Source organism: Triturus cristatus, chromosome 2_1 (assembly GCF_964204655.1).
Source record: "Triturus cristatus chromosome 2_1, aTriCri1.1, whole genome shotgun sequence".
NCBI lineage: Eukaryota > Metazoa > Chordata > Amphibia > Caudata > Salamandridae > Triturus > Triturus cristatus.
In genome coordinates, this window is record NC_140581.1 from 831,466,156 (window position 1) to 831,494,102 (window position 27,947).

Below are 27,947 nucleotides of genomic sequence, written 5' to 3' on the forward strand. Positions count from 1 at the left end.
CACTTGGCCCTTTTTTGTCAGGAAGTTACGGCTCTCTTGGCCAAGGGAGCTATGGAGCGAGTCCCTGTCCCAGATGTTGGCCGTGGATGTTACTCCCACTACTTCCTGGTGCCCAAGAAGGACAAAGGCCTGTGTTCTATCTTGGATCTCAGGGACATCAACCGCTTCCTCCGGAAGGAGAAGTTAAAAATGTTGACATTAGCTCAGGTTCTGTCTGCTCTCGTCCCTGGAGACTGGATGGTAGCATTGGGCTTGCAGGATGCTTATTTCCACATCCCCGTCCTGCCAGCCCACAGGCGTTACCTACGGCTCACGGTAGGCCACGGGCATTTTCAGTTTACTGTGCTCCCCTTTGGCCTTACCAGCGCCCCTCGGGTGTTCATGAAAGTGATGGCGGTGGTCGCAGCTCATCTGCGCCGATCAGGTGTTCCAGTCTTTCCCTATCTCGACGACTGGTTGTTGAAGGCGGGCTCGCCCCAGGCTGTCATCTCCCACCTCCAGACTACGGTGGACCTTCTGCACTCGCTGGGGTTCTCTATCAACGTGTGGAAGTCACACCTGATTCCCTCCCAGATGCTCCTTTTCATCGGAGCAGTTTTGTATACAGCGCAGTTTCGGGCCTATCCTCCTTTGCAGCGAGTCCAGGATATTCGGGCTATGATACCGATGTTTCAGCCTCTATCCCGGATTTCGGTAAGAATGACCCTGAGGCTGCTAGGCCTCATGGCCTCCTGCATCCTGCTGGTGGACCATGCCAGGTGGCATATGCGGGCTCTGCAGTGGGACCTGAAGTTCCAGTGGCTGCAGCATCAGGGGATTCTTTCCGATTTCGTCCAGATCTCGGAGGGAACTGCCCACCAATTGCAGTGGTGGCTAACGAACCAGGATTGGGTCAATGGCAGATCCCTCTCCCTACCCCAACCAGACCTCACAGTGGTGACAGATGTGTCACTCCTGGGATGGCGCGGCCACATGGGAGAGGCAGAGATCAGAGGCTTCTGGTCTCCGGCGGAGCCCGGGCTCCACATCAACCCGCTGGAGCTCCAGGCTGTCCCAGATGTAGGCTGTGGATGTTACGGCTCACGGTAGGCCACGAGCATTTTCAGTTTACCGTGCTCCCCTTTGGCCTTACCAGCGCCCCTCGGGTGTTCATGAAAGTTATGGCGGTGGTCGCAGCTCATCTGCGCCGATCAGGGATTCCAGTCTTTCCCTATCTCGACGTCTTGCACTAAAAGCATTCCTTCCTTCTGAAAAAGGGAGAGTAGTGCAGGGGTTCACAGACAACACCACCGCCATGTGGTACTGCAACAGGTTGGAGTTCCCTGCTGTAGATCTTTGCACTGTTTTCACTATCAGTGCGCACTTTCTTTCCTCCCTCATCTTTCTTTTTCCTCGTGTATCAAGACCAGTATTTAAATTTAAGCATTCTGAAACCAAGTTAATGAATGGGTGATTCTATACTACATCTCTAGCTACTTCTAGGCACCCCTATAGCTGACTGCATACCTCTCATAATAATCTGTTCTCTGGAAACAGTTTCCTAGCACAGATTCATGGTGGTAGATTTCCCTAGGCACGCTTTTCCAGAAAGCGGTTTATTTTTAACTGAGTACTTTAAAGTCATTCACATTGTAGGGTATGAATTTAAGTATGAATCAAAAGTAAGGATGTAGCGTTTAATAATAACGAGAAAATAATACAGTTCATAATAAATGTTCAAAGTTAACGTATAGGCTTTGATGAAAAATAAAATGCATTTATATGCAAATATATGCATACTCACCTTAAATGACTGAAGCAGCATTGCCTGACAAGCTGACATGATTAGAAAATACTTAATGTATATAACATTTTTATCTCTTGGGTAAACAGCGTTTACCACGCAAGCAAGACAATGCTTGCTATTACATCACGGTCGTTACAACGACCGCATTGTTACATCGCATACCTTTACAACTCAAGTCGGAACAACGACTTGCGTTAGGGGGCAGAAGGTGATGGATTTAAAATCCAACAGCTTCCCTACTGTTGCACAGACTGGAGTTGGAATAGTAAATTATACTATTCCAACATCCAGCGCCCCCCACAGCAAGTCGTTGTTCTGGCTTCCGTTGTGAATGTATGCGATGTAACAACGCGGTCTTTGTAACAACCATGTTGTAATGGCATGCGTTGTAAACGCATGTGGACTAACGTGACCTATTCATTTCTTTACCTTATCATTAACATGTTTTTCATAATGAATATTAGTTGCATAAATGTTTTCATCTCATTCTGCAAATGTTTATTCTTCCACAATGATTGCTGCAAATAAATAAATACGTTTTGTTATTTGAAGGTAGAGATGAAAATGTTCTCCTGGGAAAGTAGTTTTGAACAAGAAAATGTATTACGAGTAGATCAGATGTAACCGCTAGATGATCAGAAATAAGCAACATTGAAAGCTGCTATGTTGCGCCATTGTGTTTTCTCTGAGAAGACGAGGAGTGATCCCGTTCCCATGAAAGCATCCAAAGATGACTGGCTGGTTGAAGAAGGGAAAAAACCACAAAATGCAATTTAATTAAATGTGTAGTTTATAATAGTGCGTGTTCCTAGAGCAGATCCAAAACGTTTGCAGGACTTTCTATGCATTAACTATCCCCATTCCACACTGCTCAGAGAGTCTACTGAATTTCTTGAACTTCTCTTTATGAGAAGTTCTATTTTGATTGATTCTTGATATATTAAATTGACTGTTGATGCTAAAGCTTGATGCTTTCTCTCTCTCTCTCGCTCTCTCTCTCTCGGACTAGTACTCTTTATGGGTTCTGACTGACACCTTTCCCCTGATTCTTAGAATAGGGATTCTTTCTGTTATGGAAAGTTCTAAGTGCATTTTTACTTTAAATTATTGACTACTTATTGATTTCTAATGAGATTCGAACAACTGAGATTGATTAACCTAACTTGTGACCTTCGTAAATATGATTTACATAAAAATTGTCTTAATAGAAACTCTTTAACTCATACCAAACTCTCCTTATTGACTGAAAATAGATTAGTGCTGTAGAGCTCATGATCTTCTCTAAAACAATGGCAAAGATGCATTGTCTCAGTGTAGAGCGGGAATTAGCCCGGATGATGGTAAATCGAGATTTTAACTGAAACTGATTCCAGCGCTCCAGTATTATTTACGTGTGACTAGTAATTAACAATTTGTTATGGAAGGTTTATATTGATGTCTATTACGTGGTTTACTACACATCACTAATTTGTATTCTGTCCCCACCAGCCTCAACTTTCTCTTCTGTTGCTACCACATCATCCGATCTTTCCTTATTACTGCAGCAGCCTGCTTATGTACAACATTTTGTTGCTTTGTTTGTAAATGAGTATGTAATAGATTATTCACACATACCTGTGCACGTACATAAATAGAGCTCTTCCCTTTAGGATGAGATCCTCAAGCACACCAAATTCTTCGAGAGCCCCTCCACTGCACACCTTATTGAACATGGAACTTTATTACATGAGTTATTCACTCACATTTAAATATAGCACCCATCTCTTTTGTAGAGCACTACTCCCAAAAAGATTTGAAAGTGACTGTGGGAAGCCTGGGTAGTATATACTGGTACTATTTAATGCAATTGTTAACTCTAAAAGTAATTTTTCCCAATATCTCACAGTTTTTTGTTGACTGGAGTCAAAAGCGGTGTATTTAATTTTCGTTTTGGTTAGAATAGACTAATGTTTTGTGTAGTGAAGGATTATATTGGTTGGAGGCCAACTACATCCTTTTATGAGTTTGTATAGATCATTAAGTGTAAGGGTGCATGTGCACCAAATGCCTTTGCCGTTCTTTCTGTTCTCCTGGAGTACCTGTATATCTAATACTTTCCTTTGGCTGTTTATTGTTGAGGCTTCTTTGCCGGTTATTTGGCTTTGATCTATGGTCTAGTTTTTGTGTACATATAGATATTAACTTCAGAAAGGCTAAGATGTTAATTGGTGAGAGGATATCAATGTGCTATTTTGGTTTTTTAGTTTGGAACCCTTTTGTAAGCATGACGGTGCCAGGGGTTGCTTGTGTCTAATATGTACTGTTGGTGTAGAGAGAAGTATGATTACAACATGATATGTGCCTACTGTTGAGGTGGCAAGCACTTAGGGCCAGATGTATGAGCATGTAATTTTGCGAATCACAAATTGTGCTAAATTGCGAATGACATGTACAACAGTGTCAGAGACACTGCGATTCTCAATGGGGTCGCAAATTGCAACCCTCATCATTATTCATGAGGCACTCGAAATTTGCGACCCCATTGCGAATGGATGGCCCTTCCAGGTATGGTGGCCTTCTGGACTCAGCAGACCTCCATGTCTGGGACTGCTTTTAAATAAAACAGTTTGTTTTTTAATGCAGCCCGTTTTCCTTAAAGGAAAACTGGCTGCATTTAAAAAAAAGAAAAATTAAACGTTTTCATTTCATTTTTTAAAGGCAGGTTGTGGTCCCTGGGACCACTGCCTGCCCCTAAAAATATTTTCCCCAGCATTTGCAAAGGGGAAGGGGTCCCCTTCCCTTTTGCGATTGCATTACCACCCTCTTGAAGAGGGCGGTAAATAGCAAGTGTTTTGCAAACGCAATTGCGATCGCAAAACCTCCTTACATGGCTTGTGGGGTCGCTATTAGGCAGGAAATGCCCCTTCCTAATAGTGAGTCACAAAACACTATTTTGCGAGTCGCAAATTATTTGCGACTCACAAATTAGTGTTAGTACATGGCCCAGAGGATTTTTGCATGCGCAAACGGGTCGCAAACCCGTTTGAGCATGAAAGTTTTCGTTGTACATCTGACCCTTAGCTACTTATATGTAGGCTTTTCTGTTTTTAGTTTCTATTTTTGGTAAATTCTGGTGGGGTTTTTTCAGTCATTTCAATGCCTTAAACAAACAGTGGTTACACATTTTCGAGCCATTAAAAACAACAGAAAGAGTGTTTTTCCAGTGCTTTTGGAACATTTTGCTTTTATTATTGCTTGGTTTCTGCACTGATTGTGCATGGTATATAGACAGTGTGCGTACAGTGTATGTGATGTCCAAATACAATTTTACAAATCAAACTTATTGCAGTACAACATACAATACTTCTTCAGTGAGCTGTTGGTCATGCATGCTCACTCTTTCCTTCCCATGTAAACTTTTATCTGTGAAAAGGCTCTCTCAACATTGGCACTTGAGACAGGCAACGCCAAAACAGGCAGCTGACAATTTGCTAACTCTGGCCACTGACATAGCTTTCCATGCCAATGCTGATGCACCTGAAGATTGTGATTCTCTGGGACAAGTTCTACAACAAATGGTTTGAACTGGGTGCATATGCCCTCATAGTTATTGAAGCGGTAAAAAATAAAGCAGCACTTTTGAAAGTCTGGACAAAATTCCCCTTTACGGAAGGGATCTAGAACTTGTGCAGAGTACCACAGTGAGGCTTCATTAACTTCACATGCCATGGTTGGTGAAGGGACATGTTATGCCTCATTGCAAGCCATATCTCATACATGGTAAAATAAAATGTCCTGAATTGCTCCTCAACATTTCTTTACTTTCCAAGTGGCAAGCATTCTAACATGTTGCAGTGTCATAGTCACTAAAAGTGTCTCCCAGCCTACTCTCAAGGAGATGTTTCACATCTACACCAATTATGCTGAACACTTGGCAGACAAGAGTGTTTTTAGACTCAAGTTTTGTTATTATGTCCAGTACAGCAGTCATGTTTTCCTGTAATAATCTAAGAATGCAGTAGATTGTACTTTTTTGGCATCACTATCAATATGCAACTGAAGATCCTCACATTTCTTTCCTTTGGCATCATCACTTAGCAAAGATTCTGTAAACGATTGCCACATGAATATTATAGCATTCATGGCTTCTAGGACTGAGAACCAGCAGCTAAATGACAGTTGAGACGACTCTTTCTTTGATGCCACACAAAGCACAAAATGAGAAATATTTGTGTTTTACTTCCCGCGCATAACAAAACAGTGCACCAGATTGGACTAAAAAGTCAATTGCATTCCTCATTAACTCTGATGATTGTAAAGATGCTTTCAGCATACCATCTAACAAGTGGCAAGGATCTCTTACAGGGAAGCACCTCAACTCAGGTGTCGATTTTGGCAGGTCATCACACAACTTTTTCACAAACGTAGCTGAGTCACTGCAAATACAAACAATATCACTCCAATCTTTGTTGAACTTGGTAAGAACTTTTTGCAGCAGTATTCCAAGTGATGCTGCGCTCCATGTTTTCCAAATGTCTGATGTCATGTTTTCACCATTATCCCAGATGCTTGGTCACAGCACTCTTTTCACATATAACTCACTACACCTTGAATTGAATGTTTAAAGCCTGGGGTGTTTGGCAATTCACCTACTATCAATACTGACTCTCTAGAAAAGCGGGCTGATGTATTAAGGGGTTTTACCCATATTCTGTGGGTAAATTTGGTGGTACATATTGGGAAAGATTCTTATGAAACCAGCCACGTTACCTATCAGTGAAAGAATCAAACATAGCCAAAATATCAAATATGATTTTGTTATTTCCTGATTCTCTACAGTTTATAAAATAATTAAACAAGACCTAAAACATGCTTCTAAACCCTGCATCTTTTGACCAAAGACCACAAAAAAAAGGAAAATGATACAACATTTTAGTGACATCCCTAAACAACAAAACTCGATCAGAATAGTGTTAGCCCAGTCTTTCTTTCTGCTACCTTGTATAACAAAGTTACATTGTATTGGCCCCTTCAGGAAGAAATAAAAATCATTCTTTCAGTCTCCTTTTACTATCTTTGAATGGCATTTAGTTTGTGGTTGTGCAGGTGTTTTTTCAGTGTTTATATGTTTACACTGGTGAGGGCTATTGCCCTTTCAGTGGGATTTTATCAGTTATTATAGGTTTAAACCTAAAACTTGATAGCCTACTTATATGGCTTAGAGCCATGTTGTGTGCATGGTAGTTCAAGGAGTTACGTCCAGTGTGTACTGTTGGTGTAGAACAACTTAATATGGATGTTGTGCTGAGGTAGCAAACGGTTGATGCTAGTCTGGGATGTTTGTGGTCAAGCCATACAGCCAAGGACTTTGCATCAGTAACTGATGAGGCCTTCCCACAGGGAGAGGCCATTATAGGTCCTCAACTGAACGTGAAGACAAGTGGACGGCAGTGAACTACTGGTTGTCCACGAAATAGGGGAAGAAGGAGGGACCTGAGAAGATGAGGTAAGGTGTCAGTCGAGCAAGAGCGAAGGGAGGCAGTAGGACATTTTGAGAATTGTAGTGTGCTGTTGACTGATTGGGAGCACATCCTTGTAGCACATGTAGATCGGGAATGAATTTGATTGTGCCAGTCCTGATGGTAATCCAGGTCTGTGATGGAGTCCTCAATAGCAGTGACGTTTCATTTGAGAAATATCCAATTGACAGATAAGATCTGTATGATGACCAATATATTGTTTTTAAATGTGTGCCATTATACACTGTAATAATGGACTGTGTATGACACTTTTAATACGAATTTCACCCAGGTATCAGAAATTGTGGCTACTTTTTCACAATTTTAATAATGGGCTGTGCAAGTGAGGGGACCCCAGATCACTAGTGTGAGACAGAATGTGGATCTTCTAACCTGCCATCGAGATTAACTGCTGCCCCCCATTTTCAGCATGTATGACCAGCATGTAGGTGGGAGTCCCACAGGGCTCCTCACCAAGTCCAACTTTGTTTAATCTATACATGTCACCTCTAGCGTCATTGACAGCGGCTATGGGCGCCAAAATAATCTCCTATGCCGATGATACGCAGTTGATCTTTACGTGCAACAAAGGCGCAGACTTCGATGGGGAGGGAATTAGATCCTGCCTCACAAATGTTTTGGATGGCTGAAGGAAAACCAGCTTAAGTGCAGTCTCGACAAAACAGATTGTCTTCCTCGGCCAACCCGCCGTGAGCAATTGGTGCCTGTGGTGGCCCGCGGATCTCTCCCCTCCCAGTACTGTCCAATCCACAGTCAAGGACCTGGGTATCTACATCGACAGTGAGCTCTTGATGCGGTCCCAGGTTCAGGCCCTAGTGGGTACTTGTTTTGGCTTACTACGGATGCTGAAGAAATTCCTGCCGCTTGTTCCCAGGGACTCCAGGATAAAATTCAAGGCCATGGTTATTTTCTTCAAAGCCTATCATGGCATGGGCGCCACATACTTTAGGTAACGAGTTAGCCGATACACACCTACTAGAGCACTCAGATCGTTCTCCGCCGACCTGGCCTGCATCCCCAAAACTCGGCTGGTGCGCAGAGGGGGTAGGTCCTTCGGTTTTTTAGGAGCCCATGCTTGGAACAAACAGCCAGCAGCTTTGAGAGCAGTAACAACTCTCCAGCTCTTCAAAAAACAGTTGAAAACATAGCTTTTTAAGAACTAAGCCTCCTAGGAAGGCAGCCAAGTGTGAACTGTTAGCGCCGGGACACTCCAGCCGGAGTAGCTGCGTGCTATATAAGTATTGGTCATTCATTCATTCAATTAGTTGACACTTCCCCCCCTGGAAAGGGCAAATACTGTACTTTAAAGCAGAAATCGTCTGGCTGTAGTGGGTTTAGTAATCATTGTGGAAAAGATGTTGTAAACCTCAAAAGTATTATAATTTTTAATGTAATTGATGGAATGGTAATAAGAAGAAAATTGAGTCATCACTGCGTATGTCTGATATATCAAAAATCAGATATATATAAATATTCAGTGGCCAGCACAGTTTTCTTTTCATCTGTACCTTATATCCTGTCTTGAAGTTTGCCATTTTTGAGATCTCTGAACCCCACAGGCAGAAACCCATGTGTTCGAGGCATATGAGCTGCAGATTACACACTTTTGCATAGATCGCCATCTGGTGTTGGGCCCGGATGTTTGCAGTTTGTTTTTCCTCTTGGAAAGTCTTTGGAAGTCAAGAGTTCGGTGACTCCTCCCTTGGATCGTATTGCGCATGGGCTTCGGCTCCATCCTCAGATTGTTTTTTTCTGCCATCGGGCTCGGATGTAATCTTCGCGCTCCGGTTCCGAACAGCTTCCAGTTTGACGATCGACGCGCAATCCTCACCCCAATTCGCGGTATTGTTTCGATCGCGATCTCCCCACTCGACGCGCCTCTCATCGGCAAGACCTTCGGTTCCAGTCGTCGACGGCGGCCTTCGGGCCTACCCAAGCTCCGGTCCTGGCTAATGGAAAGGACTCCATTTAAAAAGTGTCTTCGATGTGGGTCAAAATTCTCCCACACCGATCTCCACGAGGTATGCAACCTCTGCCTCTCCCCTGAACACGAGGCTCAAGACTGTCCGGCGTGTAAATCCTTCCGGTCCAAGAAAATTATTCGGGACCAAAGAGCCAGAAGAACCATGGTTAACTCTTCGACGGCGATCCCGGACGACATCTTCAGGGAAGGCGTCGACGCTCCAGAAGAACACCACACCGACGAGGGACTCGTCAGCGCCTCCGAAGCCGACGATTCAGATGTGGAGGACATCACTCCGGCACAGAGGGTCGTGAGTACTACTCTACCCCCCCCCCACACCCTCGCCGGCACCGAAAAAGGCTTTGGTCACGCCTTCGGGCCTAAGCAAGACCAAAGACACTGATTCCCACACCGCACCTTCGGGGCCGGTAAAGAAGCCAATTAAGCCTTCAGGCGGCTCGGGCTCGAGTCAGCCCACCGTCGGAGCCGATAAACATCCTTCGGCACCGAAAAATAAACCGGCCTCCATCTCGACACCGAGCTCCACACCGAAACACTCGGGGTCGAGACCCAGCTCCTCGGCACCGACCCCCATCCTCGGTACTGACAAAAGCCCACAAGACCACCGGCACCGACATTTCGAAGCCGAAATCCATCTCGGCGCCTACTAAACAACCGGAGCTTCCCAAGCATGGTTCCAAACAACGAACCTGCCCCGACAAGCCTAAAAAATCAACTGCCCCGACGCCTTCGGCACCGACGGACCAGCCAACCTCTCCAGAACTATTTACACCGGATCCCTTACAGAAAACATTAACTAAGGATTCCAAAACTGGACATTTAATGCTCTCTATCAAAAAGAGACAGTTAGACTGTAAGGGTTGCCAGAAGTTCCGCATGAGCGTCAGGAACCTGATGAGAATACCTCAGCCTTCCCCAGCGGTCTTCCGACTCTATCAGACTCTAGAGATTCGGAAGACTCGCCAGGGGAAAACAGGGAAACAAAACAAGGGAAGGCGGGTTCGCACTTCAAATGGCTTAACTGGCGTCTGGGTCTGAAGAAAGGGGACTCACACCTCGCTCACACCCTGTAAAATAAAGATTGTGTAAACACTAGTACATATGAACAACCCTCCAGTAGAACTCGACACTTGACCTCACCTACCCCTGTGTGGTGACTTCTAATCTGGTAGAGTGAAGGCTTCCAGGAATCTACTGTAATGTCCTACGTAAAGGAGAGCACAACGTTAGACAGGAGTAAGAACCACCACTGGAGTCCACTCTGTTTCTTCCTACAGCTTACCCCCAGTAGTTCGGTTGAAGGACTATCGACTCCCCGGATTCTACTTTGCCTTGCGACCACTGTGGAGGGTAGGTGTTCTACAACGACATATATCACAACCTGTTAACACAATCAAGATCCCCCCTGAGTTCCCCTTCTTATATATAGTACACATTTATTGAAGAATAAAGCAGCGCATTGCGCTGTTACCGTGATTCTGTCGGAAGGAGAGTCAGCACAGTGATCCACGCAAATATCCCAAGGGAGCGACTGGATACTTTTGTAATAGGAAATGGAATGGAAACACCCACACTAGTGTGTGTCACCCAAAAGAACACCACCAGGCTAAACGTATTTTGAATAACACCTGGCCAGTAGAATGAGCAGAATTCGCCACTGGATTTGAGTGCCACAAGCAGGGAATAACGGGGGAAAAAGAGGATGGGAAGAACTGAAACAATACGTGCCGGAAAATGGGGAGCAGGGGCCCCCGGCTTGTAATGACAGCCAGTGCTTGGGATGTAGCACAGCTAGGGCTCTACAACAAAAAACGAGAACAGAAAACCTCTCTCTCTGCAGGAAAGGGAAAGAGGCAATATCCGACCTGCTAGTTGTGGTATGGCTGAGGGCAGGACGAAACGCCGCGAATGAAGGAGAAAGCGGCAACGATACAGCCAGCCGCCTTCGTTCTCGAGAACGAAGACGGAAACAGGAAATACTCGACCGGAAGTCAGGCAGCTAAGCGATGAGACGGTACAGAATCTCGAAGCAAGAACGCTAAGCGCGTTTACTTGCCTCGGGGTTCTTTAAATACTGCAGCGTCTCGGAGCCGGGACCGCGGGGCATGACAGCACACTCCCCCCACAACGTCTCCCCACCTGTTTGGGTTTATCAGGATATCTCTGGTGGAAAAGACGAATCAAGCGAGGAGCGTGTACGGCACTAGCCGGTTCCCACGTACGTTCTTCCACCCCATATCCCTTCCAGTGTAGCAGGTATTGGAGAGCATTCCCCACTATACGAGAGTCCACTATAGTGTCCACTTCGTATTCCTCGCTACCCTGAATGATAACAGGAGCGGGCCGTCTTGGAACGGAAGTGCCCGGCTCAACAGGTTTAACCAATGAGACGTGAAAAACAGGGTGAATCCTGAAGGAAGCAGGTAATTCCAACTTCAGGGCTACCGGGTTAAACACCTTCAGGACTCGGTAGGGTCCTATGAATTTGGGATTGAACTTGCGTGAACCACTGAGCGTGAAATGTTTGGTGGAAAGCCACACCTTATCCCCCGGTGTATAGATGGGTTCTACTCTCCTATGTAGGTCCGCCCCCTCCTTGTACCTTACTTTAGCCATCTCAAGAGTCTCCAAGGTTACTTTGTGCAGGTCTAGAAGTTTCTGTACTAACTGATCAGCTGCTGGAATAGGGCTATCTGGGGGAAAACCCGGGTGGTAATAACTTAGGATGAAACCCCGCAGAACAAAAGAAAGGTGAGTGGTTGATGGAAGAATGTGGGCTATTGTTGTAAGCAATCTCAGCCACCCATACCCACTCATCCCAATCCGAAGGAGAATGGACGACCTGATTTCTAATGTATTGCTCGAAACACTGGTTAACTCTCTCAGTTTGCCCGTCTGACTGAGGATGATGACTAGAAGACAACCTGACATCTATCTGAAGAAGGGAGCACAAGCCCCTCCAAAACCGTGACACGAACTGGGCCCCCCTATCCGAAACCAAGACAGAAGGGAATCCATGGAGACGCACCACCTGATGCAAAACTACCGAAGCCAATTCCATAGCAGTGGGCAACCCCTCCAAAGGGACAAAGTGAGCGGTTTTCGTGAATAGATCCACTACAACTAACACAGTATTGTTCTTTCTCTTGGTAACAGGTAACTCCACTATGAAATCGAGCGATGCTGTATGCCAGGGACCCGGCGGGGAAGCCAATGGCAGGAGTAGGCCGGCCGGATTTTGGTGGGATACCTTGGTCTGGGCACATACAGAGCAGACTTTTACATACGTTTCTATGTCTTTTGACATGTTAGGCCACCAAAAACGTTCACGTATTGTCTTGGTGGTTTTCTTTATTCCTGGATGACCTGCCAAGGGATGTGTGTGATACCATTTCGAAACTTGTTCCTGTAAGTCTTGTGTAGGTAGTACCACCCCCCCTTGGATGCACACATACCCCTCGCTGACAACTGTCTCGTGGGAGCCTACAAACTCCCGCATCTTCTCTGAGGATTGGGCTAGCCGAATCTTCCTGCGGAACTCATCTTCCGTGAGCATCCCACCAATGATAGCCTCTTTGGGTATGATGTTAGGTATTTCCACAGGTTCATCCGGTTGTTTAAAACCCAAGCGGGATAAGGCGTCAGCCTTGCCATTCCGTCTCCCAGGCCTATATTGGATGGTGAAGTCGTATTCACCAAAAAATTGAGACCAACGTAGTTGTCTCATGGACAATGCCTTGGCTGATTTCAGGTACTGAAGATTACGGTGGTCTGTGTAAACAGTAGCCGGATAACGAGCGCCCAAGAGATACTGCCTCCATTCCTCAAAGGCCTTCTTTATTGCAAGGAGCTCCTTATCCCCCACTGCGTAATTGTATTCTGCAGGGGTGTACTTGTGCGAGAAATAGGCCACAGGGTGACAATGTCCTAAGACAGGATCCTTTTGACTAAGGACACCTCCCACTGCCACCTGCGAGGCATCCACCTCCACCACAAAGGGCAAGGCGGGATCAGGATGTCGTAGGATGGGAGCTCTCGTGAAGGCCAGTCGCAACCGCTGAAAGGCATCCTCGGCCTCTCGTGACCAAGCAAACGAGACACCCTTTCTCAACAGCGCGGTGAGGGGACTTGCCAATACAGAAAAGTCTCGGATAAAACGTCTGTAGAAATTGGCAAAGCCCAGAAAGCTTTGTAATTCCCTAACAGTACAGGGTGCAGGCCATGACAGAACCGCTTTAACTTTACCGGGGTCCATAGCTAGGCCCCAGGGGGAGACAACAAAACACCTCTTGGGTGTGGAAGGTGCACTTCTCCAATTTACAATACAACTGATTGTCGCGGAGGCGCTCCAACACCTTACGCACGTGGAGAACGTGGTCTGACATAGAGGATGAAAAGATCAAAAGATCGTCAATGTAGGCAATCACATAGTCATCAAGCATGTCTCTGAGCACCTCATTTATGAAAAAATGGAATGCTGCAGGAGCATTACAAAGCCCAAAGGGCATCACGAGATATTCAAATAAACCATACTTGGTGCAAAATGCTGTTTTCCACTCGTCTCCCTCCCTGACACGCACCAGGTGATAGGCTCCACGTAGATCCAGTTTCGTGAAGAACTGGGCACCACGTACTCTGTCAAGGAGGGAGGCGATGAGAGGCAGAGGATACCGGTTCTTAATGGTGACAAGATTTAGTTTACTATAATCGATACAGCAGCGAAGACCCCCTTCCCGTTTGGGTATAAAAAATAACGAAGAAGAGGCAGGAGAGCGTGAGGGTCGACTAAAACCCTTTTCCAACATAGTGTCTAGGTATTCCCTCAGATACGTATTCTCCTTTTCGGTGAGGGAATACACCGTGCTGCATGGGATTCTGGCTCCTAACTCAAGGTCAATACGACAGTCATATGCCCGATGTGGGGGAAGGACTTCTGCCTCTTTGGGGTCAAACACCGTCGCTAAATCCTGGTAGGAAGAGGGCAACTCAGGAATGGGTTCTGACTCGTTCGCCTCAACGGTGCCCTGTGTACCTGCAATCACTATTTCTTGTTCTGTAAGAGACCGAAACACAAGGGTGGATTTCTCCCAGTCTATCACAGGGTTATGGGTCTTCAACCATGGTATGCCCAATAGCACTGGAATTTGTGGAGAACATATTAAATCGAACACTATATCCTCTTGATGGTCGGGATCTATAACCATGTGTAGCATGGTCGTTTGATGGGTTACTGGTCCTGAGACAAGGGCCCGTCTATAGTGGTGAACCTGTTTGCTTCTCCTTTCCTTATACAGGGTATTAGGTTTTCTCTAGCCCACTCTGAGTCCATGTAATTCCCCGAAGCACCGGAATCTATCATTATGGCCACCTGCAACCCTATGTGTGCGAAGGTTATGTGGGCGGATACGGAGAGATGTGTAGTGGGGGTAACAGTAGGGTGAACAGAAGAGACAAAACCATCTGAACCACCCGGGATTCTTGCCTCACAGGAACCCGGGCTTCCTAGTTTCCCGCCTTGTCTGACTGAGTTGGTTTAATCGGACAAGACCTCAAGAAATGACCGGCCTTCCCACAATACAATCAGAGTCTATTGGTTCGCCTTCTTTGTCTTTCTTCAGGTGTCAAGGGACCTCTCAAGACCCCTATTTGCATGGGCTCACTCTCATCGCCCCCTTTGGGATGATCGTTTTTCTTTTCCCTGGAAGGCGCATAACGGGGTTCCAATCGTCCTTTTTCCTGCTTTCTCTCTTGTAGTCGGTGTTCTATTTTGACTACTAAATCAATGAGATCAACCCACGACTCGGGTAAATCTACTATTTGGGAGAGAGCATCCTTCAAGTCATCGCGTAGTCCTCTGTAGAAGAGAGTGCTACGCTTTTCTTCTGGCCAGTTAGATTCCACCACTAATCTACGAAAGGAAGTAATGTATTGTACCAAGTCATGGTTGCCCTGTTTTAGTGCTAGTAACTCGGTATCTGCGGAGTGTGCCGGTCAAATAATTTACGGAACTCTCTTTTAAAGGCTGAATGACTATGCAGCAACGGGTCGTTTCTGTCAACTAAGGGAATGGCCCAATCAGCTGCGGGACCACTCGGATACGAAATCATAAAGGCGACCCGGGACTGATCAGAGGGAAAACAATTGCTCTTACAACTGACACTGGCTAAGAAATGCGGCACACCGAGCAGCATCCCCCGAGAACCTCTCTGGAGGCGCTAAAGGAATGGAAGGAGGTGTGGTGACTTGGATGATAGGTTGTGAGACATCAGAACCCCCACCTTGTACTGATCCCGCGTGATGATGTTGAAGGGCATCTACTCTAGCGGCTAAGGCCTGTGTTTCCACCTGTAAGTTACCTATCATGCCGGCTACATCGGCTAGGGAGACTGCTCCCAGGTTCATGACGCTCAGGCAGAACACACCACTAGGGCTTAGCGTTCTGTAAGGGTTGCCAGAAGTTCCGCAGGAGCGTCAGGAACCTGATGAGAATACCTCAGCCTTCCCCAGCGGTCTTCCGACTCTATCAGACTCTAGAGATTCGGAAGACTCGCCAGGGGAAAACAGGGAAACAAAACAAGGGAAGGCGGGTTCGCACTTCAAATGGCTTAACTGGCGTCTGGGTCTGAAGAAAGGGGACTCACACCTCGCTCACACCCTGTAAAATAAAGATTGTGTAAACACTAGTACATATGAACAACCCTCCAGTAGAACTCGACACTTGACCTCACCTACCCCTGTGTGGTGACTTCTAATCTGGTAGAGTGAAGGCTTCCAGGAATCTACTGTAATGTCCTACGTAAAGGAGAGCACAACGTTAGACAGGAGTAAGAACCACCACTGGAGTCCACTCTGTTTCTTCCTACAGCTTACCCCCAGTAGTTCTGTTGAAGGACTATCGACTCCCCGGATTCTACTTTGCCTTGCGACCACTGTGGAGGGTAGGTGTTCTACTACGACATATATGACAACCTGTTAACACAATCAAGATCCCCCCTGAGTTCCCCTTCTTATATATAGTACACATTTATTGAAGAATAAAGCAGCGCATTGCGCTGTTACCGTGATTCTGTAGGAAGGAGAGTCAGCACAGTGATCCACGCAAATATCCCAAGGGAGCGACGGGATACTTTTGTAATAGGAAATGGAATGGAAACACCCACACTAGTGTGTGTCACCCAAAAGAACACCACCAGGCTATACGTATTTTGAATAACACCTGGCCAGTAGAATGAGCAGAATTCGCCACTGGATTTGAGTGCCACAAGCAGGGAATAACGGGGGAAAAAGAGGATGGGAAGAACTGAAACAATACGTGCCGGAAAATGTGGAGCAGGGACACCCCGGCTTGTAATGACAGCTAGTGCTTGGGATGTAGCACAGCTAGGGCTCTACAACAAAAAACGAGAACAGAAAGCCAGGAACGCTGGGGTAACCTCTCTCTCTCTGCAGGAAAGGGAAAGAGGTAATATCCGACCTGCTAGTTGTGGTATGGCTGAGGGCAGGACGAAACGCCGCGAATGAAGGAGAAAGCAGCAACGATACAGCCAGCCGCCTTCGTTCTCGAGAACGAAGACGGAAACAGGAAATACTCGACCGGAAGTCAGGCAGCTAAGCGATGAGACGGAACAGAATCTCGAAGCAAGAACGCTAAGCACGTTTACTTGCCTCGGGGTTCTTTAAATACTGCAGCGTCTCGGAGCCGGGACCGCGGGGCATGACATAGACAAACCTGCTCCGCCTCCACCTCCAAAAAGGAAGGACTCTGCTACCTCCCCTTTCAGACTACCTTCCCCACCTCCTCCACCTTCCCCTCCTCCACCTCCTCCACCCCCACCTCATCATTCCCCCACTCCATTCCCGGATGATGATGATCAAGGGGATCCATATGACGACATAGGGGATGTACCCCAAGATATACCTACAGGGGACCCCACACCCACAGGATCCCCAGACCCATGGGACGATTATAATATCCCTGATGTCCCTAACGTCCCACAAGACGATCTTTACCCTTCCAGACCTTCTCCACCAGAAGACTCCTTGGGTTTCAATCATTTATTGCAAAGGGCGGCACACTACCACGGGGTAGATTTACATACCGACCCAGTGGAGGAGGATTTCCTCCTAGATACATTTGACACCACACATAGGACCACCTCCATATTGCCTATGGTAAAAGGTGTTATAAAACATGCGCCGGAGGTCTTTAAGGACCCAGTCAGGGCCAGGGTCAGGGTCATTAACCCGCGCATTGAGAAAAAATATAAAGCCGCCCCAACAGACCCCTCCTACATCAGAGGGCCAGCTCCACTAGATTCCTTGGTGGTATCCACAGCACGGAAAAGGGCCAACTCCCAGGCGTCAGGTGATGCACCACCACCTGACAAAGAGTCTAAACTCTTGGACGCATCAGGCAAACGTACTGCATCTCAAGCTGCCAATATATGGCGTATCGCCAATACACAAGCACTACTAGCGAGGTATGACAGGGCCCATTATGACGAGCTAGAAGCCATAATGCACCATCTCCCTGATAAATACAAAGCTAGGGCCAATGAGCTAATTCAGGAGGGCAAAACAATTACCAATACCTCCTTACATTGTGCCTTAGATGCAGCAGACACAGCCTCTAGGGCTATCAATACTAGTGTCCTCCTCCGACGCCATGCCTGGCTAAGGATATCAGGTTTTAAACCGGAGGTACAAGCCTCCATCCTCAACCATCCCTTTGACCAGGAACATCTGTTTGGCCCCAAAGTGGATGACGCCCTAGAGAAAATGAAAAAGGACACTGACACGGCAAAATCCATGGGAGCCTTACAATCACACCCTCCCAGGCGTTCCTTTCGCCGCTCTTCCTTTCGGAGCACATCCAGAGGCTACTCCTCAGACACCGCTTCCACTGCATACAAATCCCCTACTCAGTCCACCTTTACAAGGGGTTACCAAAGAGGCGGCTACGGGGTCAACAATAACAAAGGCAGAGGCAAAACAAACACCGCCCGCTCTGCCACCGCGCCTCTCCAATGACTTCCCTCCACTTCCCCCAGACCATCACACTCCGGTCGGGGGCAGAATCCAACATTTCCTTCCGGTCTGGACTACCATCACCTCAGACAAATGGGTAACACAAATAATTTGGTCAGGCTACTGCCTAGAACTAACATCTACCCCCCCAAACAATCCACCCAGACAATGCCCGATGTCACCAGAACATCTGCGGCTACTCAAGCAGGAGGTAATCTCCCTCCTAGACAAAGAGGCAATAGAACACGTTCCAACCAACCAACAAAATATAGGGGTCTACTCCCTGTATATTCTCATACCAAAAAGGGACGAGACTCTACGGCCCATCCTAGACCTTCGGCCCCTAAACACATACATACACTCAGACCATTTTCATATGGTGACGCTTCAGCAGGTACTTCTGCTACTTTCCCAAAACGACTTCCTCACCACTTTGGACCTAAAAGACGCTTACTTCCACATTCCAGTGCACAAGGCCCACAGTAAGTACCTCAGATTTGTAGTGGACGGCCAACACTACCCATTCAAAGTGCTCCCGTTCGGAGTCACAACCGCACCACGAGTATTCACCAAGTGCCTAGCAGTGGAGGCAGCACATCTGCGAAGACAACACATTCATGTCTTCCCATACCTAGACGACTGGTTTATAAAAGCCAGTTCATACAATCAGTGTGTACAACACACACACCACCATCCTGCTACTTCATCAGCTGGGCTTCACGGTAAACCACGAAAAGTCCCATCTCCAACCATCCCACATAAAACAATATCTAGGTGCCACTATAGACACCTCAAAAGCGCTCGCCTAGCCCAATCCTGCCATGATTGCAAGCATTCAGGCTCTACGCGCAAAATTCATAGCACAACACTCCCTTCCAGCTCGGGTGTTCATGCAACTAATAGGGATGATGGCCTCTTGCATCTTCATAGTACCTCACGCTAGACTCCAGATGCGTCCTCTCCAAGAGTGCTTAGCGCACCAATGGAACCAGGCCCAGGGACAATTAAAAGATCTGGTGTTGGTAGACGGTCGTACCCATCGCTCTCAGCAGTGGTGGACCACCACAAACCTTTCCAAAGGTCGACCGTTCCTGGACCTGGTTCCACAGATAGTACTAACAACAGACGCATCACTCTCCGGCTGGGGAGCTCATCTATTACATCTCACCATGCAAGGCAAATGGACACCTCAACAGAAGCTACTCCATATCAACCATCTGGAGTTACTAGCGATCTTCCTAGCCCTAAAATCCTTTCAGACACAAATTTTGGGCAAAGCAGTCCTAATCCGCACAGACAACATGACAGCCATGTATTATATTCAAAAACAAGGCGGCACACACTCTCCACAGCTCTCTCAATTAGCACAGAGCATATGGAGATGGGCCATACCCCGGGAAATCTTTCTCCTAGCCCAACATGTCCCAGGAGTACAAAACACTATAGCAGATCTACTCAGCAGACAAACACAACTCCACGAGTGGGAACTTCACCCGCAAGTTCTTCACCCATACTTTCAAATGTGGGGGCATCCACAGATAGACCTCTTCGCCACCCACGAAAACAAAAAATGCCCAAGCTTCGCCGCCAGATACCCACACCCATTGTCCAAAGGCAATGCGATATGGATGAACTGGTCAGGCAGATTTGCGTACGCTTTTCCGCCTCTCCCACTCATTCCACTAGTAGTGCGCAAACTACAACAGCACTCCTTCATACTAATATTAGTAGCGCCAACTTGGGCCAGACAACCGTGGTACACCACACTGCTGGAACTATCGGTAGTACCGCATCAAAAATTACGCCTCTCTCCACACCTCTTAACCCAGAACCATGGAGAGATGAGACACCCGGACCCAGCTCAGCTCAACCTTGCGATCTGGCTCCTGAAATCCTAGAATTCGGGTACCTAAATCTTCCCCCTGACTGTATGAACGTCATCAAAGAGGCTAGGCGCCCTACCACTAGAGCGTGCTACGCCGCCAAGTGGAAACGTTTTGTTATCTATTGTCATAACAACACCATCAATCCACTAGATGTGTCCATTCAACACATCATAGGCTACTTACTCCACGTACAAAGGTGCAATCTAGCCTATACGTCCATTCGACTACACCTAGCAGCCATAGCAGCCATAGCAGCTTACCTACAAAACAGGCAACATCTCTCACTCTTTAGAGTACCTGCCATTAAAGCCTTCATGGAAGGCCTTAAAAGAATAATTCCCCCCAGAGTGCCACCCTCACCTGTGTGGAACCTAAATATCGTTCTCACCAGACTAATGGGACCTCCTTTTGAACCCCTACACAAATGTGAACTTCAATTCTTAACATGGAAAACCGCTTTTCTTGTAGCCATCACTTCCCTCAGAAGGGTCAGTGAGATACAAGCATTTAGTATTCAAGAATCTTTTCTACAAATGCACCATAATAAGGTGGTTCTCCGTACCAACCCAAAATTACTCCCCAAAGTAATTTCTCCTTTTCACCTAAACCAATCTGTAGAACTACCAGTATTCTTCTCGTACCCACAAACTGTTGCAGAAAGAGCTCTTCACACACTAGATGTCAAAGGAGCCTTACTCTACTACATCGAGAGAACACAACCTTTCCGTAAGACCAAACAACTGTTTGTCTCTTTCTCTCCACCACACAAGGGCAACCCCATCTCCAAGTCGGGGATAGCTAGGTGGATTATCAAATGTATTCAAATTTGCTACCATAAAGCAAAACAAACGCTATCCGTTCCCCCTAAAGCCCATTCTACACGTAAAATAGGGGCTTCAATGGCTTTTCTAGGGAACATCCCATTAGATGATATCTGCAAAGCAGCTACATGGTCAACACCGCACACTTTCACCAAACACTATTGTGTAGATGTGCAAACTAAGCAGCAAGCTAGTGTAGGCCAGGCTGTACTCAAAACATTATTTCAAACCACTGCAACAGATGCGGGTGGTCGCCGCTAACGGTGGGTACTGCTATATAATCTATGCACAAGTGTGTAATCTGCAGCTCATATGCCTCAAACGGAATATGCTACTTACCAGTATGCATCTGTTCTTGGCATATAGAGCTGCAGATCTACACACGCCCACCCGCTTCCCCGGCTACCTGTATCTGTTCCAGCTTATCTTATTTAGATAACACACACATGGGCATCTTCACTGTTATTACTACGCTCCATCTTTCCGTGCTGGCGAAAAACAATCTGAGGATGGAGCCGAAGCCCATGCGCAATACGATCCAAGGGAGGAGTCACCGAACTCGTGACTTCCAAAGACTTTCCAAGAGGAAAAACAAACTGCAAACATCCGGGCCCAACACCAGATGGCGATCTATGCACAAGTGTGTAGATCTGCAGCTCTACATGCCAAGAACAGATGCATACTGGTAAGTGAAGGAGTCTGTGTAATACATTAATGTTTGCAAAGAGCACAAAACAACCTCGGCCTGGTGTGGCGCCTTATATGATTAGCGCAGAGAACAAAATGTGATTCATCTATTTGGAAAATATTGAAAAACATTACAAGATTGTTTTGTCCCCTTTCCTTCCTTTTTCCCACCCTCAGATGACTCAGACGGACGCTGCAGCAAGCGAAGTTTCTAACATTCTGGCACAGACTGCCCGCAGACCTAATATTCCAGGATTAAAAAATGAAAGGACAATGGAGCTGGCGCATGAACTGCTTCGGGAAATTCAATCTGGAACGAAGGCGGTCTGAAATGCAGCTTAGTAACCTCGTTCGTGTTAACAGGAAATACATGGACAGAACGGAATCCAGAAAGCACTGCTTACTTCAGGGCTTGGCCGGCCCTGTTCGGATTCCTCTATAAAATGTCAAACCATCCCACGTGAAAGAGGCCAGATTGACAAAGTCACATCCATACGTTGTTTTGGAAACAATTGGGTTCTTTGCCAGGAATGTTTTGGAAAGTGTTTCATCAGCCAGATATTCCTGGCTGTAAGTGTTCAGTTAATTTCCAGTCAGGATCTGTCATGCAGTGTTGAGCTGAGTTCACAAAGCCTTGGGCCTGATTTACAAACTGCACTTTGTAGTAAATCACACTTTTGAGTACGTTTACTCCTTTTTAGTGTTCACAAACTGCACTTTTGTAGTAACGTACACATTTGCAGAGCGTGTTGCAGTACCAGTGGTTGGCTGTGTGTAGTGCTAGACTTACTACAAAAGTGTAAGTTTCTACAAAAGTGCAGTTTGGGAGTACAGAAAAGTAGTAAACATACTCAAAAGGTGTAAACTTACTCAAAAGTGGAAGTTACTTTTATGATTCAGGCCCTTTGTCTCATAACACTTGTTGCTTACACCTGTTTTAAGTGTAAGTTACTCCTGAATTCACAAAGCCTTGGAGTGTTTGTGTGTAGTTGTCTTACTCAAGATTTAGGAGAGACTACTGAAATTACTGTCAGTAATTTATGTGAATCCTGAAAATGTACATGGTAGTCTCAGTCTGGAGTGAGACACATCTGCTCACAATGAAGGGCTTGTCAGTCAGACTTGGAAGCTCACTAGTATTTAACACTTAAGACCGTAGTGAGACAACTACTCACAGAAAAACTTGGAGATTCAGGCCCATTTTGACAGACTACAACTGTCCATGCTTTCCATGTTTATTCTATTTTTGCAGTTTCTGCTTTTTGTTGAATAATCTTCTGCAAGTCACTGTGTTCCTTTTTGTCAGTGTATTTTACATAATTGTTTGATTATTTAGAACATTTCAGAGGACAATAATGTGTATTGGGTTTTGTTGTATATTATAATATAAAATACATGCTATCAAACTGGCATTCTAAATTAAAGGTTGACATTGCACCATTGATTGTCCTTGCCTTAACAGGAATTCTGTCACAACTTGCAGCTGCTTGACTTTAGCTCATCTGCTTGGTGTTTTTCCACCAGTGGATTCAATAGTCCAAGGCCATTGAAGATGTTGCAATTTTGCTAATGTTTGATAGCAGAGCACTAGGCTCTGCTAGAGAGTTGATGGACCTATGGGATGTCCCCAGCCACACAAAGAGCTGGATAAACCGTAAGGTTGATTGTAGCTCAGTGACACAGGCCCTTCTAACTGTTCCCCTAGAGGGCAGAAGGTCTGTGGACATTTCCCTGTTCCTTCAATCCAGTACAACATAGCTGGCTTCCTTACTTGCTCATATGATGTGTGTTCTATGTACTGTTTTAGCTGAGATTTGGAGAAGCCCTGCTCGTCACTTGTCCTGCAAGAGGGAGAAACGTTAGTGCTCGGTGTGAAGACCACACTTCACTGAACAGGAGAAGGAGTGAGACCATGTGATTTTATGCCTGAATGGAAGTTGCCTCAAAGCAATAAACAACCCAGTAGCCACGAGGATCTTGCAGCAACTTTGATGCATAGGTACCTTATATCCCCATCATTAAAAAATTTGCACATCTGGGATATAAGGTACCTATGCATCAAAGAATCATGATTTCGCGACTGTTGGAAATAGAATATAAAATTTCTGAATGCTGTGTGTTTACCCATTACAGAAATAGACCCCTGATGAAGGGCGCGGCCCGAAATGCACTGGGCATATGATTGAAAGAAATGAAGAATACAATTTTGTGTTATGAAAGAAGCATTTGAAAACAAGTAAATAAACACATCAATGAAATTAGAAACCTCATTTGTTGGAAAATTATTGAAATTACCTCTGAGTGCACCCAGGGGACGTTTTCCTCGTTCAGGGAAAAACGCAAGTCTTAGCACAACCGAAGCACTGCCATACCCTCCTGGAGAATGACAACCTATAAAGAGCATTCCAGGATTGTGGGTGTGTTAAGCCTGCATCTTCCCCACCGTAAACAGTTCATAGCTACCTATTTCCAGCTCCTAGACACAAAATGTTTTCCTTTTCAACGTATGTCTTAGAGTGGAGATTCATAGTTGTGCCTCTGCCTGTGCTATGCCTTGCCACCATGATTACTGAACCGTTTGAGTTGTCTCTCTGTCCCTTGCAATGTTGAAGATATCACATTTTGAAGTTGTGGTTAGATGCTGCCCCTAAATTCCAGTTTCTCCATCCCCTCTCATGAGTTCAGCGGGTCCTTTGCCCAGTTGTACGTAATGCTAAAGACCGGACAGTGGGAAGATACAGGCCCTTGAAGTTATTGCATGAGCAGCCTCCTCTGAAAAGTAATGCCTTTAGGAGACCATAGAGGAGCCCCAACTTATCTTAGACCTGTTGGTATCCTTGGTTCCAGGCCTCTGATTACCTGTTCACCTGTAGCCTTGTTAACTGGATAAGAAACCCTTGGGACGAACCCGTGACTCTCAAGAATCCTTCATCATTGACTTAGGTGGGACCCTAATTTTATTATTTGGTGGGTTTTGAGTAACTACATTTTGGGACCGCTTTGCGGATTCTCTGCCACCTGGACTAAAACTGCTTATTCACCGTGACTAGTATCCAAGGCCAATGGGAAAACCCAGACAAAAGGCAGATGTATCATGGTAAGCTTGATATATTGTAGCAGCTTGTCTAGCACCTCTGGCTCATTGGCTAAACATAGTAAAATAGCCCATATTACAAGACTAGAGACCCGAGCATTTGAGAGATAAGAACATTGGCAATAGGGTCCAGTGCTATTCTTTTTCAAGCAACTTATTTTGTTAGTGCGATAAGTGTGTTTGGGGTTATGCCTCAGCCCCAGAAGGTGTTAGAACTTTGTGTGTTTATATGTCTTTGTTCATGATAACTGCTTTACTTTACTACTACAAGTAGAGGAGCTATTCTTTTTCATATATATATGCCTAAATAAAAAAAAATGGAGTTATTGAATGTAATTACATGTTTTATTCAGTAACTTTTGTTTTTAAAGAGTGCGTTGAGTGTCTTTCACGATCATTACAACATAAGTTGTTCATTTTCATGGTCATATGTTTAAATTATAAACAATTTGTTCATTTAGAGTCAGCAGGGTGAACATTACATGTGCTCCATTCCTAATATCCACTTCAGATATTGTATATAGTCCTAGCTCAATTCATCACCGCAGTAGATTGCAATTGTAGATTGTAGTCTTTTTATGTAGGACCCTTGCACCAAGTCCTTCACCCATAATCGATCTGGTGCAAAGTTCTAGATCATATCTTTGTTACCATTCTTGCCTGGCAAACCTAGTACACAGGTAGCTAACGTGCACTGAACCTCACAGTTTGTAGATTTGATTAGTCTCATCAGCAGTATTCCAGAATTTAGCTGTGGGTGGGCACTTCCAGATCATTGTATGATGAAACCTGCATTATGTAGGCATGTAGGGCGGTCACTTCTAAGTTTCAATTTGTTTCAGACTAGTGGAGGTGATGTAGACTTTATACAAATACTTAATTGAACTGGTTGATTTTTGTTGGCATTACTTCATACTGCCTTCCCCATACTGCCAAAATGTGCCATACTGACATTGTGTTAAGTCTCAGCCAATGTCCTGGTTCAGTTTTTCATGGGCACTCATACCAAAAACTGGGATAGCAGCATAAGGCACCCTTTGAAACGCAGCACCTTTCACCCCCTAGTCCCTGCAACATTGTTGGTGGAGTGGGTTGTAAACCCATCCAGTTTAAACTTCATGAGATGTCTTAAGTTGCACGTATTCATAGGCTTGTGGCCTGTCAAACCATGTACTGACACTAGGGCATCTAGTAATTTGAATGCTTTTACAATGGTCCCTCCGTGTGACCGGCTTACTCCGACTGAAACAATGCAGAGCCCTTAACGTCATAAGGCCAGTTTTCCAAAGCCATTGAGAAGAGGTGCTTGGAACCTGCCACACAACATTCCGCACTCCCTCTGTAAGGTCATTGTTGACCTTGCATACCACCCTGTCATTTGCTGTTGAATCATGACCACATAATAAAGTAGCGTGTTTGGAACTCAAAGTTTTCCCTCCTCACGGTCCAGCAGCATCATCTTCCGTTTAAAGCCGGTTGTCCTACCAGACCTCTAAGAATCAAATCCAGGGTCCACAATACCCCTTGTGGCAATTTGTTACATCTTGCAAGTTTCTGTTTAGTGTCATTAAATACTCTGAATATATTTTATGTGTGTGCACCATCTCTTAGGTAATCTGCATGACAGTCATAGCACCCATCACGGGGTCTGGATGGTGGTGTCCTCAAGAATATATGAGGCAATTTGTCCATGAAGGTAAGATTAAAAACAGCATTTCAAAATACAACCAATGAGGCAGAATGGACTCAAAAAGGGGTTCATGATCAGTAAATTAGAAAAATCAGGGAGATTTACCAAAATATTAAAGTGAAATGTAGAAAGGTAAAAATGTAAGTCTTAATAAATCAATCAAAAGACATAGAAATCATTTGGCATGAAGGCGGGCAGAGTAAATAGATACAGAAATAAGCACAATCTAAACTATATACTAAGCACAATGTAACAGATCTATAGAGAAACTGCCAGCACCCTTAATAGAGATCCAAAAAAATATGGCTCCCCCCACCCCAATTCTAGGGATTTTATAGCAAACTTCACCATAATAAAGCAATAGGAATTTCATAGTCACCATGAAGTGTGCAAATGTATCAATACAACAACAAATCACATTTCAGCATTATTATATATCATATAATCCCTCTATTCCTGCACTATCCCACTACATTCATACTAATTTGACCTTCCTGATCTAACGTCTATGTAGGTGTCAAAACAACACTTGTTACACAAACAATGCAAAGACTCATAAGTAAATTCAATAGAGTGTATGAGCAGTAAGAACCTTTAAAAGTGGCAAAAGGCTTTCTCTGGAGTTCTGCGAGAGCAACATGTCATTACAAAACAAACAGTGCACGTCTTGCTGAGTGCAGTGTCAATTAGAAATATAAACACTGAATGAATATTATGAAACAACAGCCAGATTATTTCAAAATGGAGCATAGGCCTGGTTAGGATTAGCCTGGAAAACATAGGTTCGAGGCATATGAGCTGCAGATTGTACACTTTTGCATAGATCGCCATCTGGTGTTGGGCCCGGATGTTTGCAGTTTGTTTTTGTTCTTGGACAGTCTTTGGAAGTCACGAGTTCGGTGACTCCTCCTTCGGTCCGTACTGCGCATGGGCTTCAGCTCCATCCTCAGATTGTTTTTTTCCGCCATCGGGCTCGGATGTGATACTTCGTGCTCCGGCTTCGAACTCTTCCAGTTCCAGCCTCGACGGAAAATCCTCGTCCATCGAGATTCTTCATCAATCATCTTCTTCATCTCTCTTAGAGGCACTTTCTCGATTCCACACATGGGCACCGGCCTTCGGGCCCTCCTCGACTCCGGTCTCGGCCGATGGAAAGGACTCCATTCAAAAAGTGCCCAAAATGTGGGTCTAAATTTCCCCACACCGACCTCCATCAGGTGTGTAACCTTTGCCTCTCTCCCGAACACGAGGCCCGAGACTGCCCCGCCTGCAAGTCTTTTCGATCGGAAAAAACTATCCGGGATCGAAGAGCTCGACGCACCATGGCGCACTCATCGACCTCGGCTCCACTGGACATCTTCGGAGACGACACCGGAGCTTCGGGGCAACAACACACCGGGCAGGAGGAAGATGTCGTCAGCGCTTCCGAGGCCGACGACTCCGACCTGGAGGA

The 27,947-nt window shown here is 45.6% G+C and overlaps 1 protein-coding gene across 2 annotated transcripts in view; it reads left to right on the forward strand.

Annotated features, from left to right (window-relative positions):
- Positions 1 to 23,152, forward strand: part of FANCC (FA complementation group C) — a 1,034,531-nt gene extending 1,011,379 nt beyond the window's left edge. For both annotated transcript variants that reach the window (XM_085632903.1, XM_085632904.1), the window contains exon 15: positions 21,888 to 23,152. In XM_085632903.1, the coding sequence (XP_085489029.1) occupies positions 21,888 to 22,040 (153 nt within the window). In that variant the 3' untranslated portion in view covers positions 22,041 to 23,152. The remainder of the gene's footprint in view (positions 1 to 21,887) is intronic.
- The last annotated feature ends 4,795 nt before the right edge of the window (positions 23,153 to 27,947 follow it).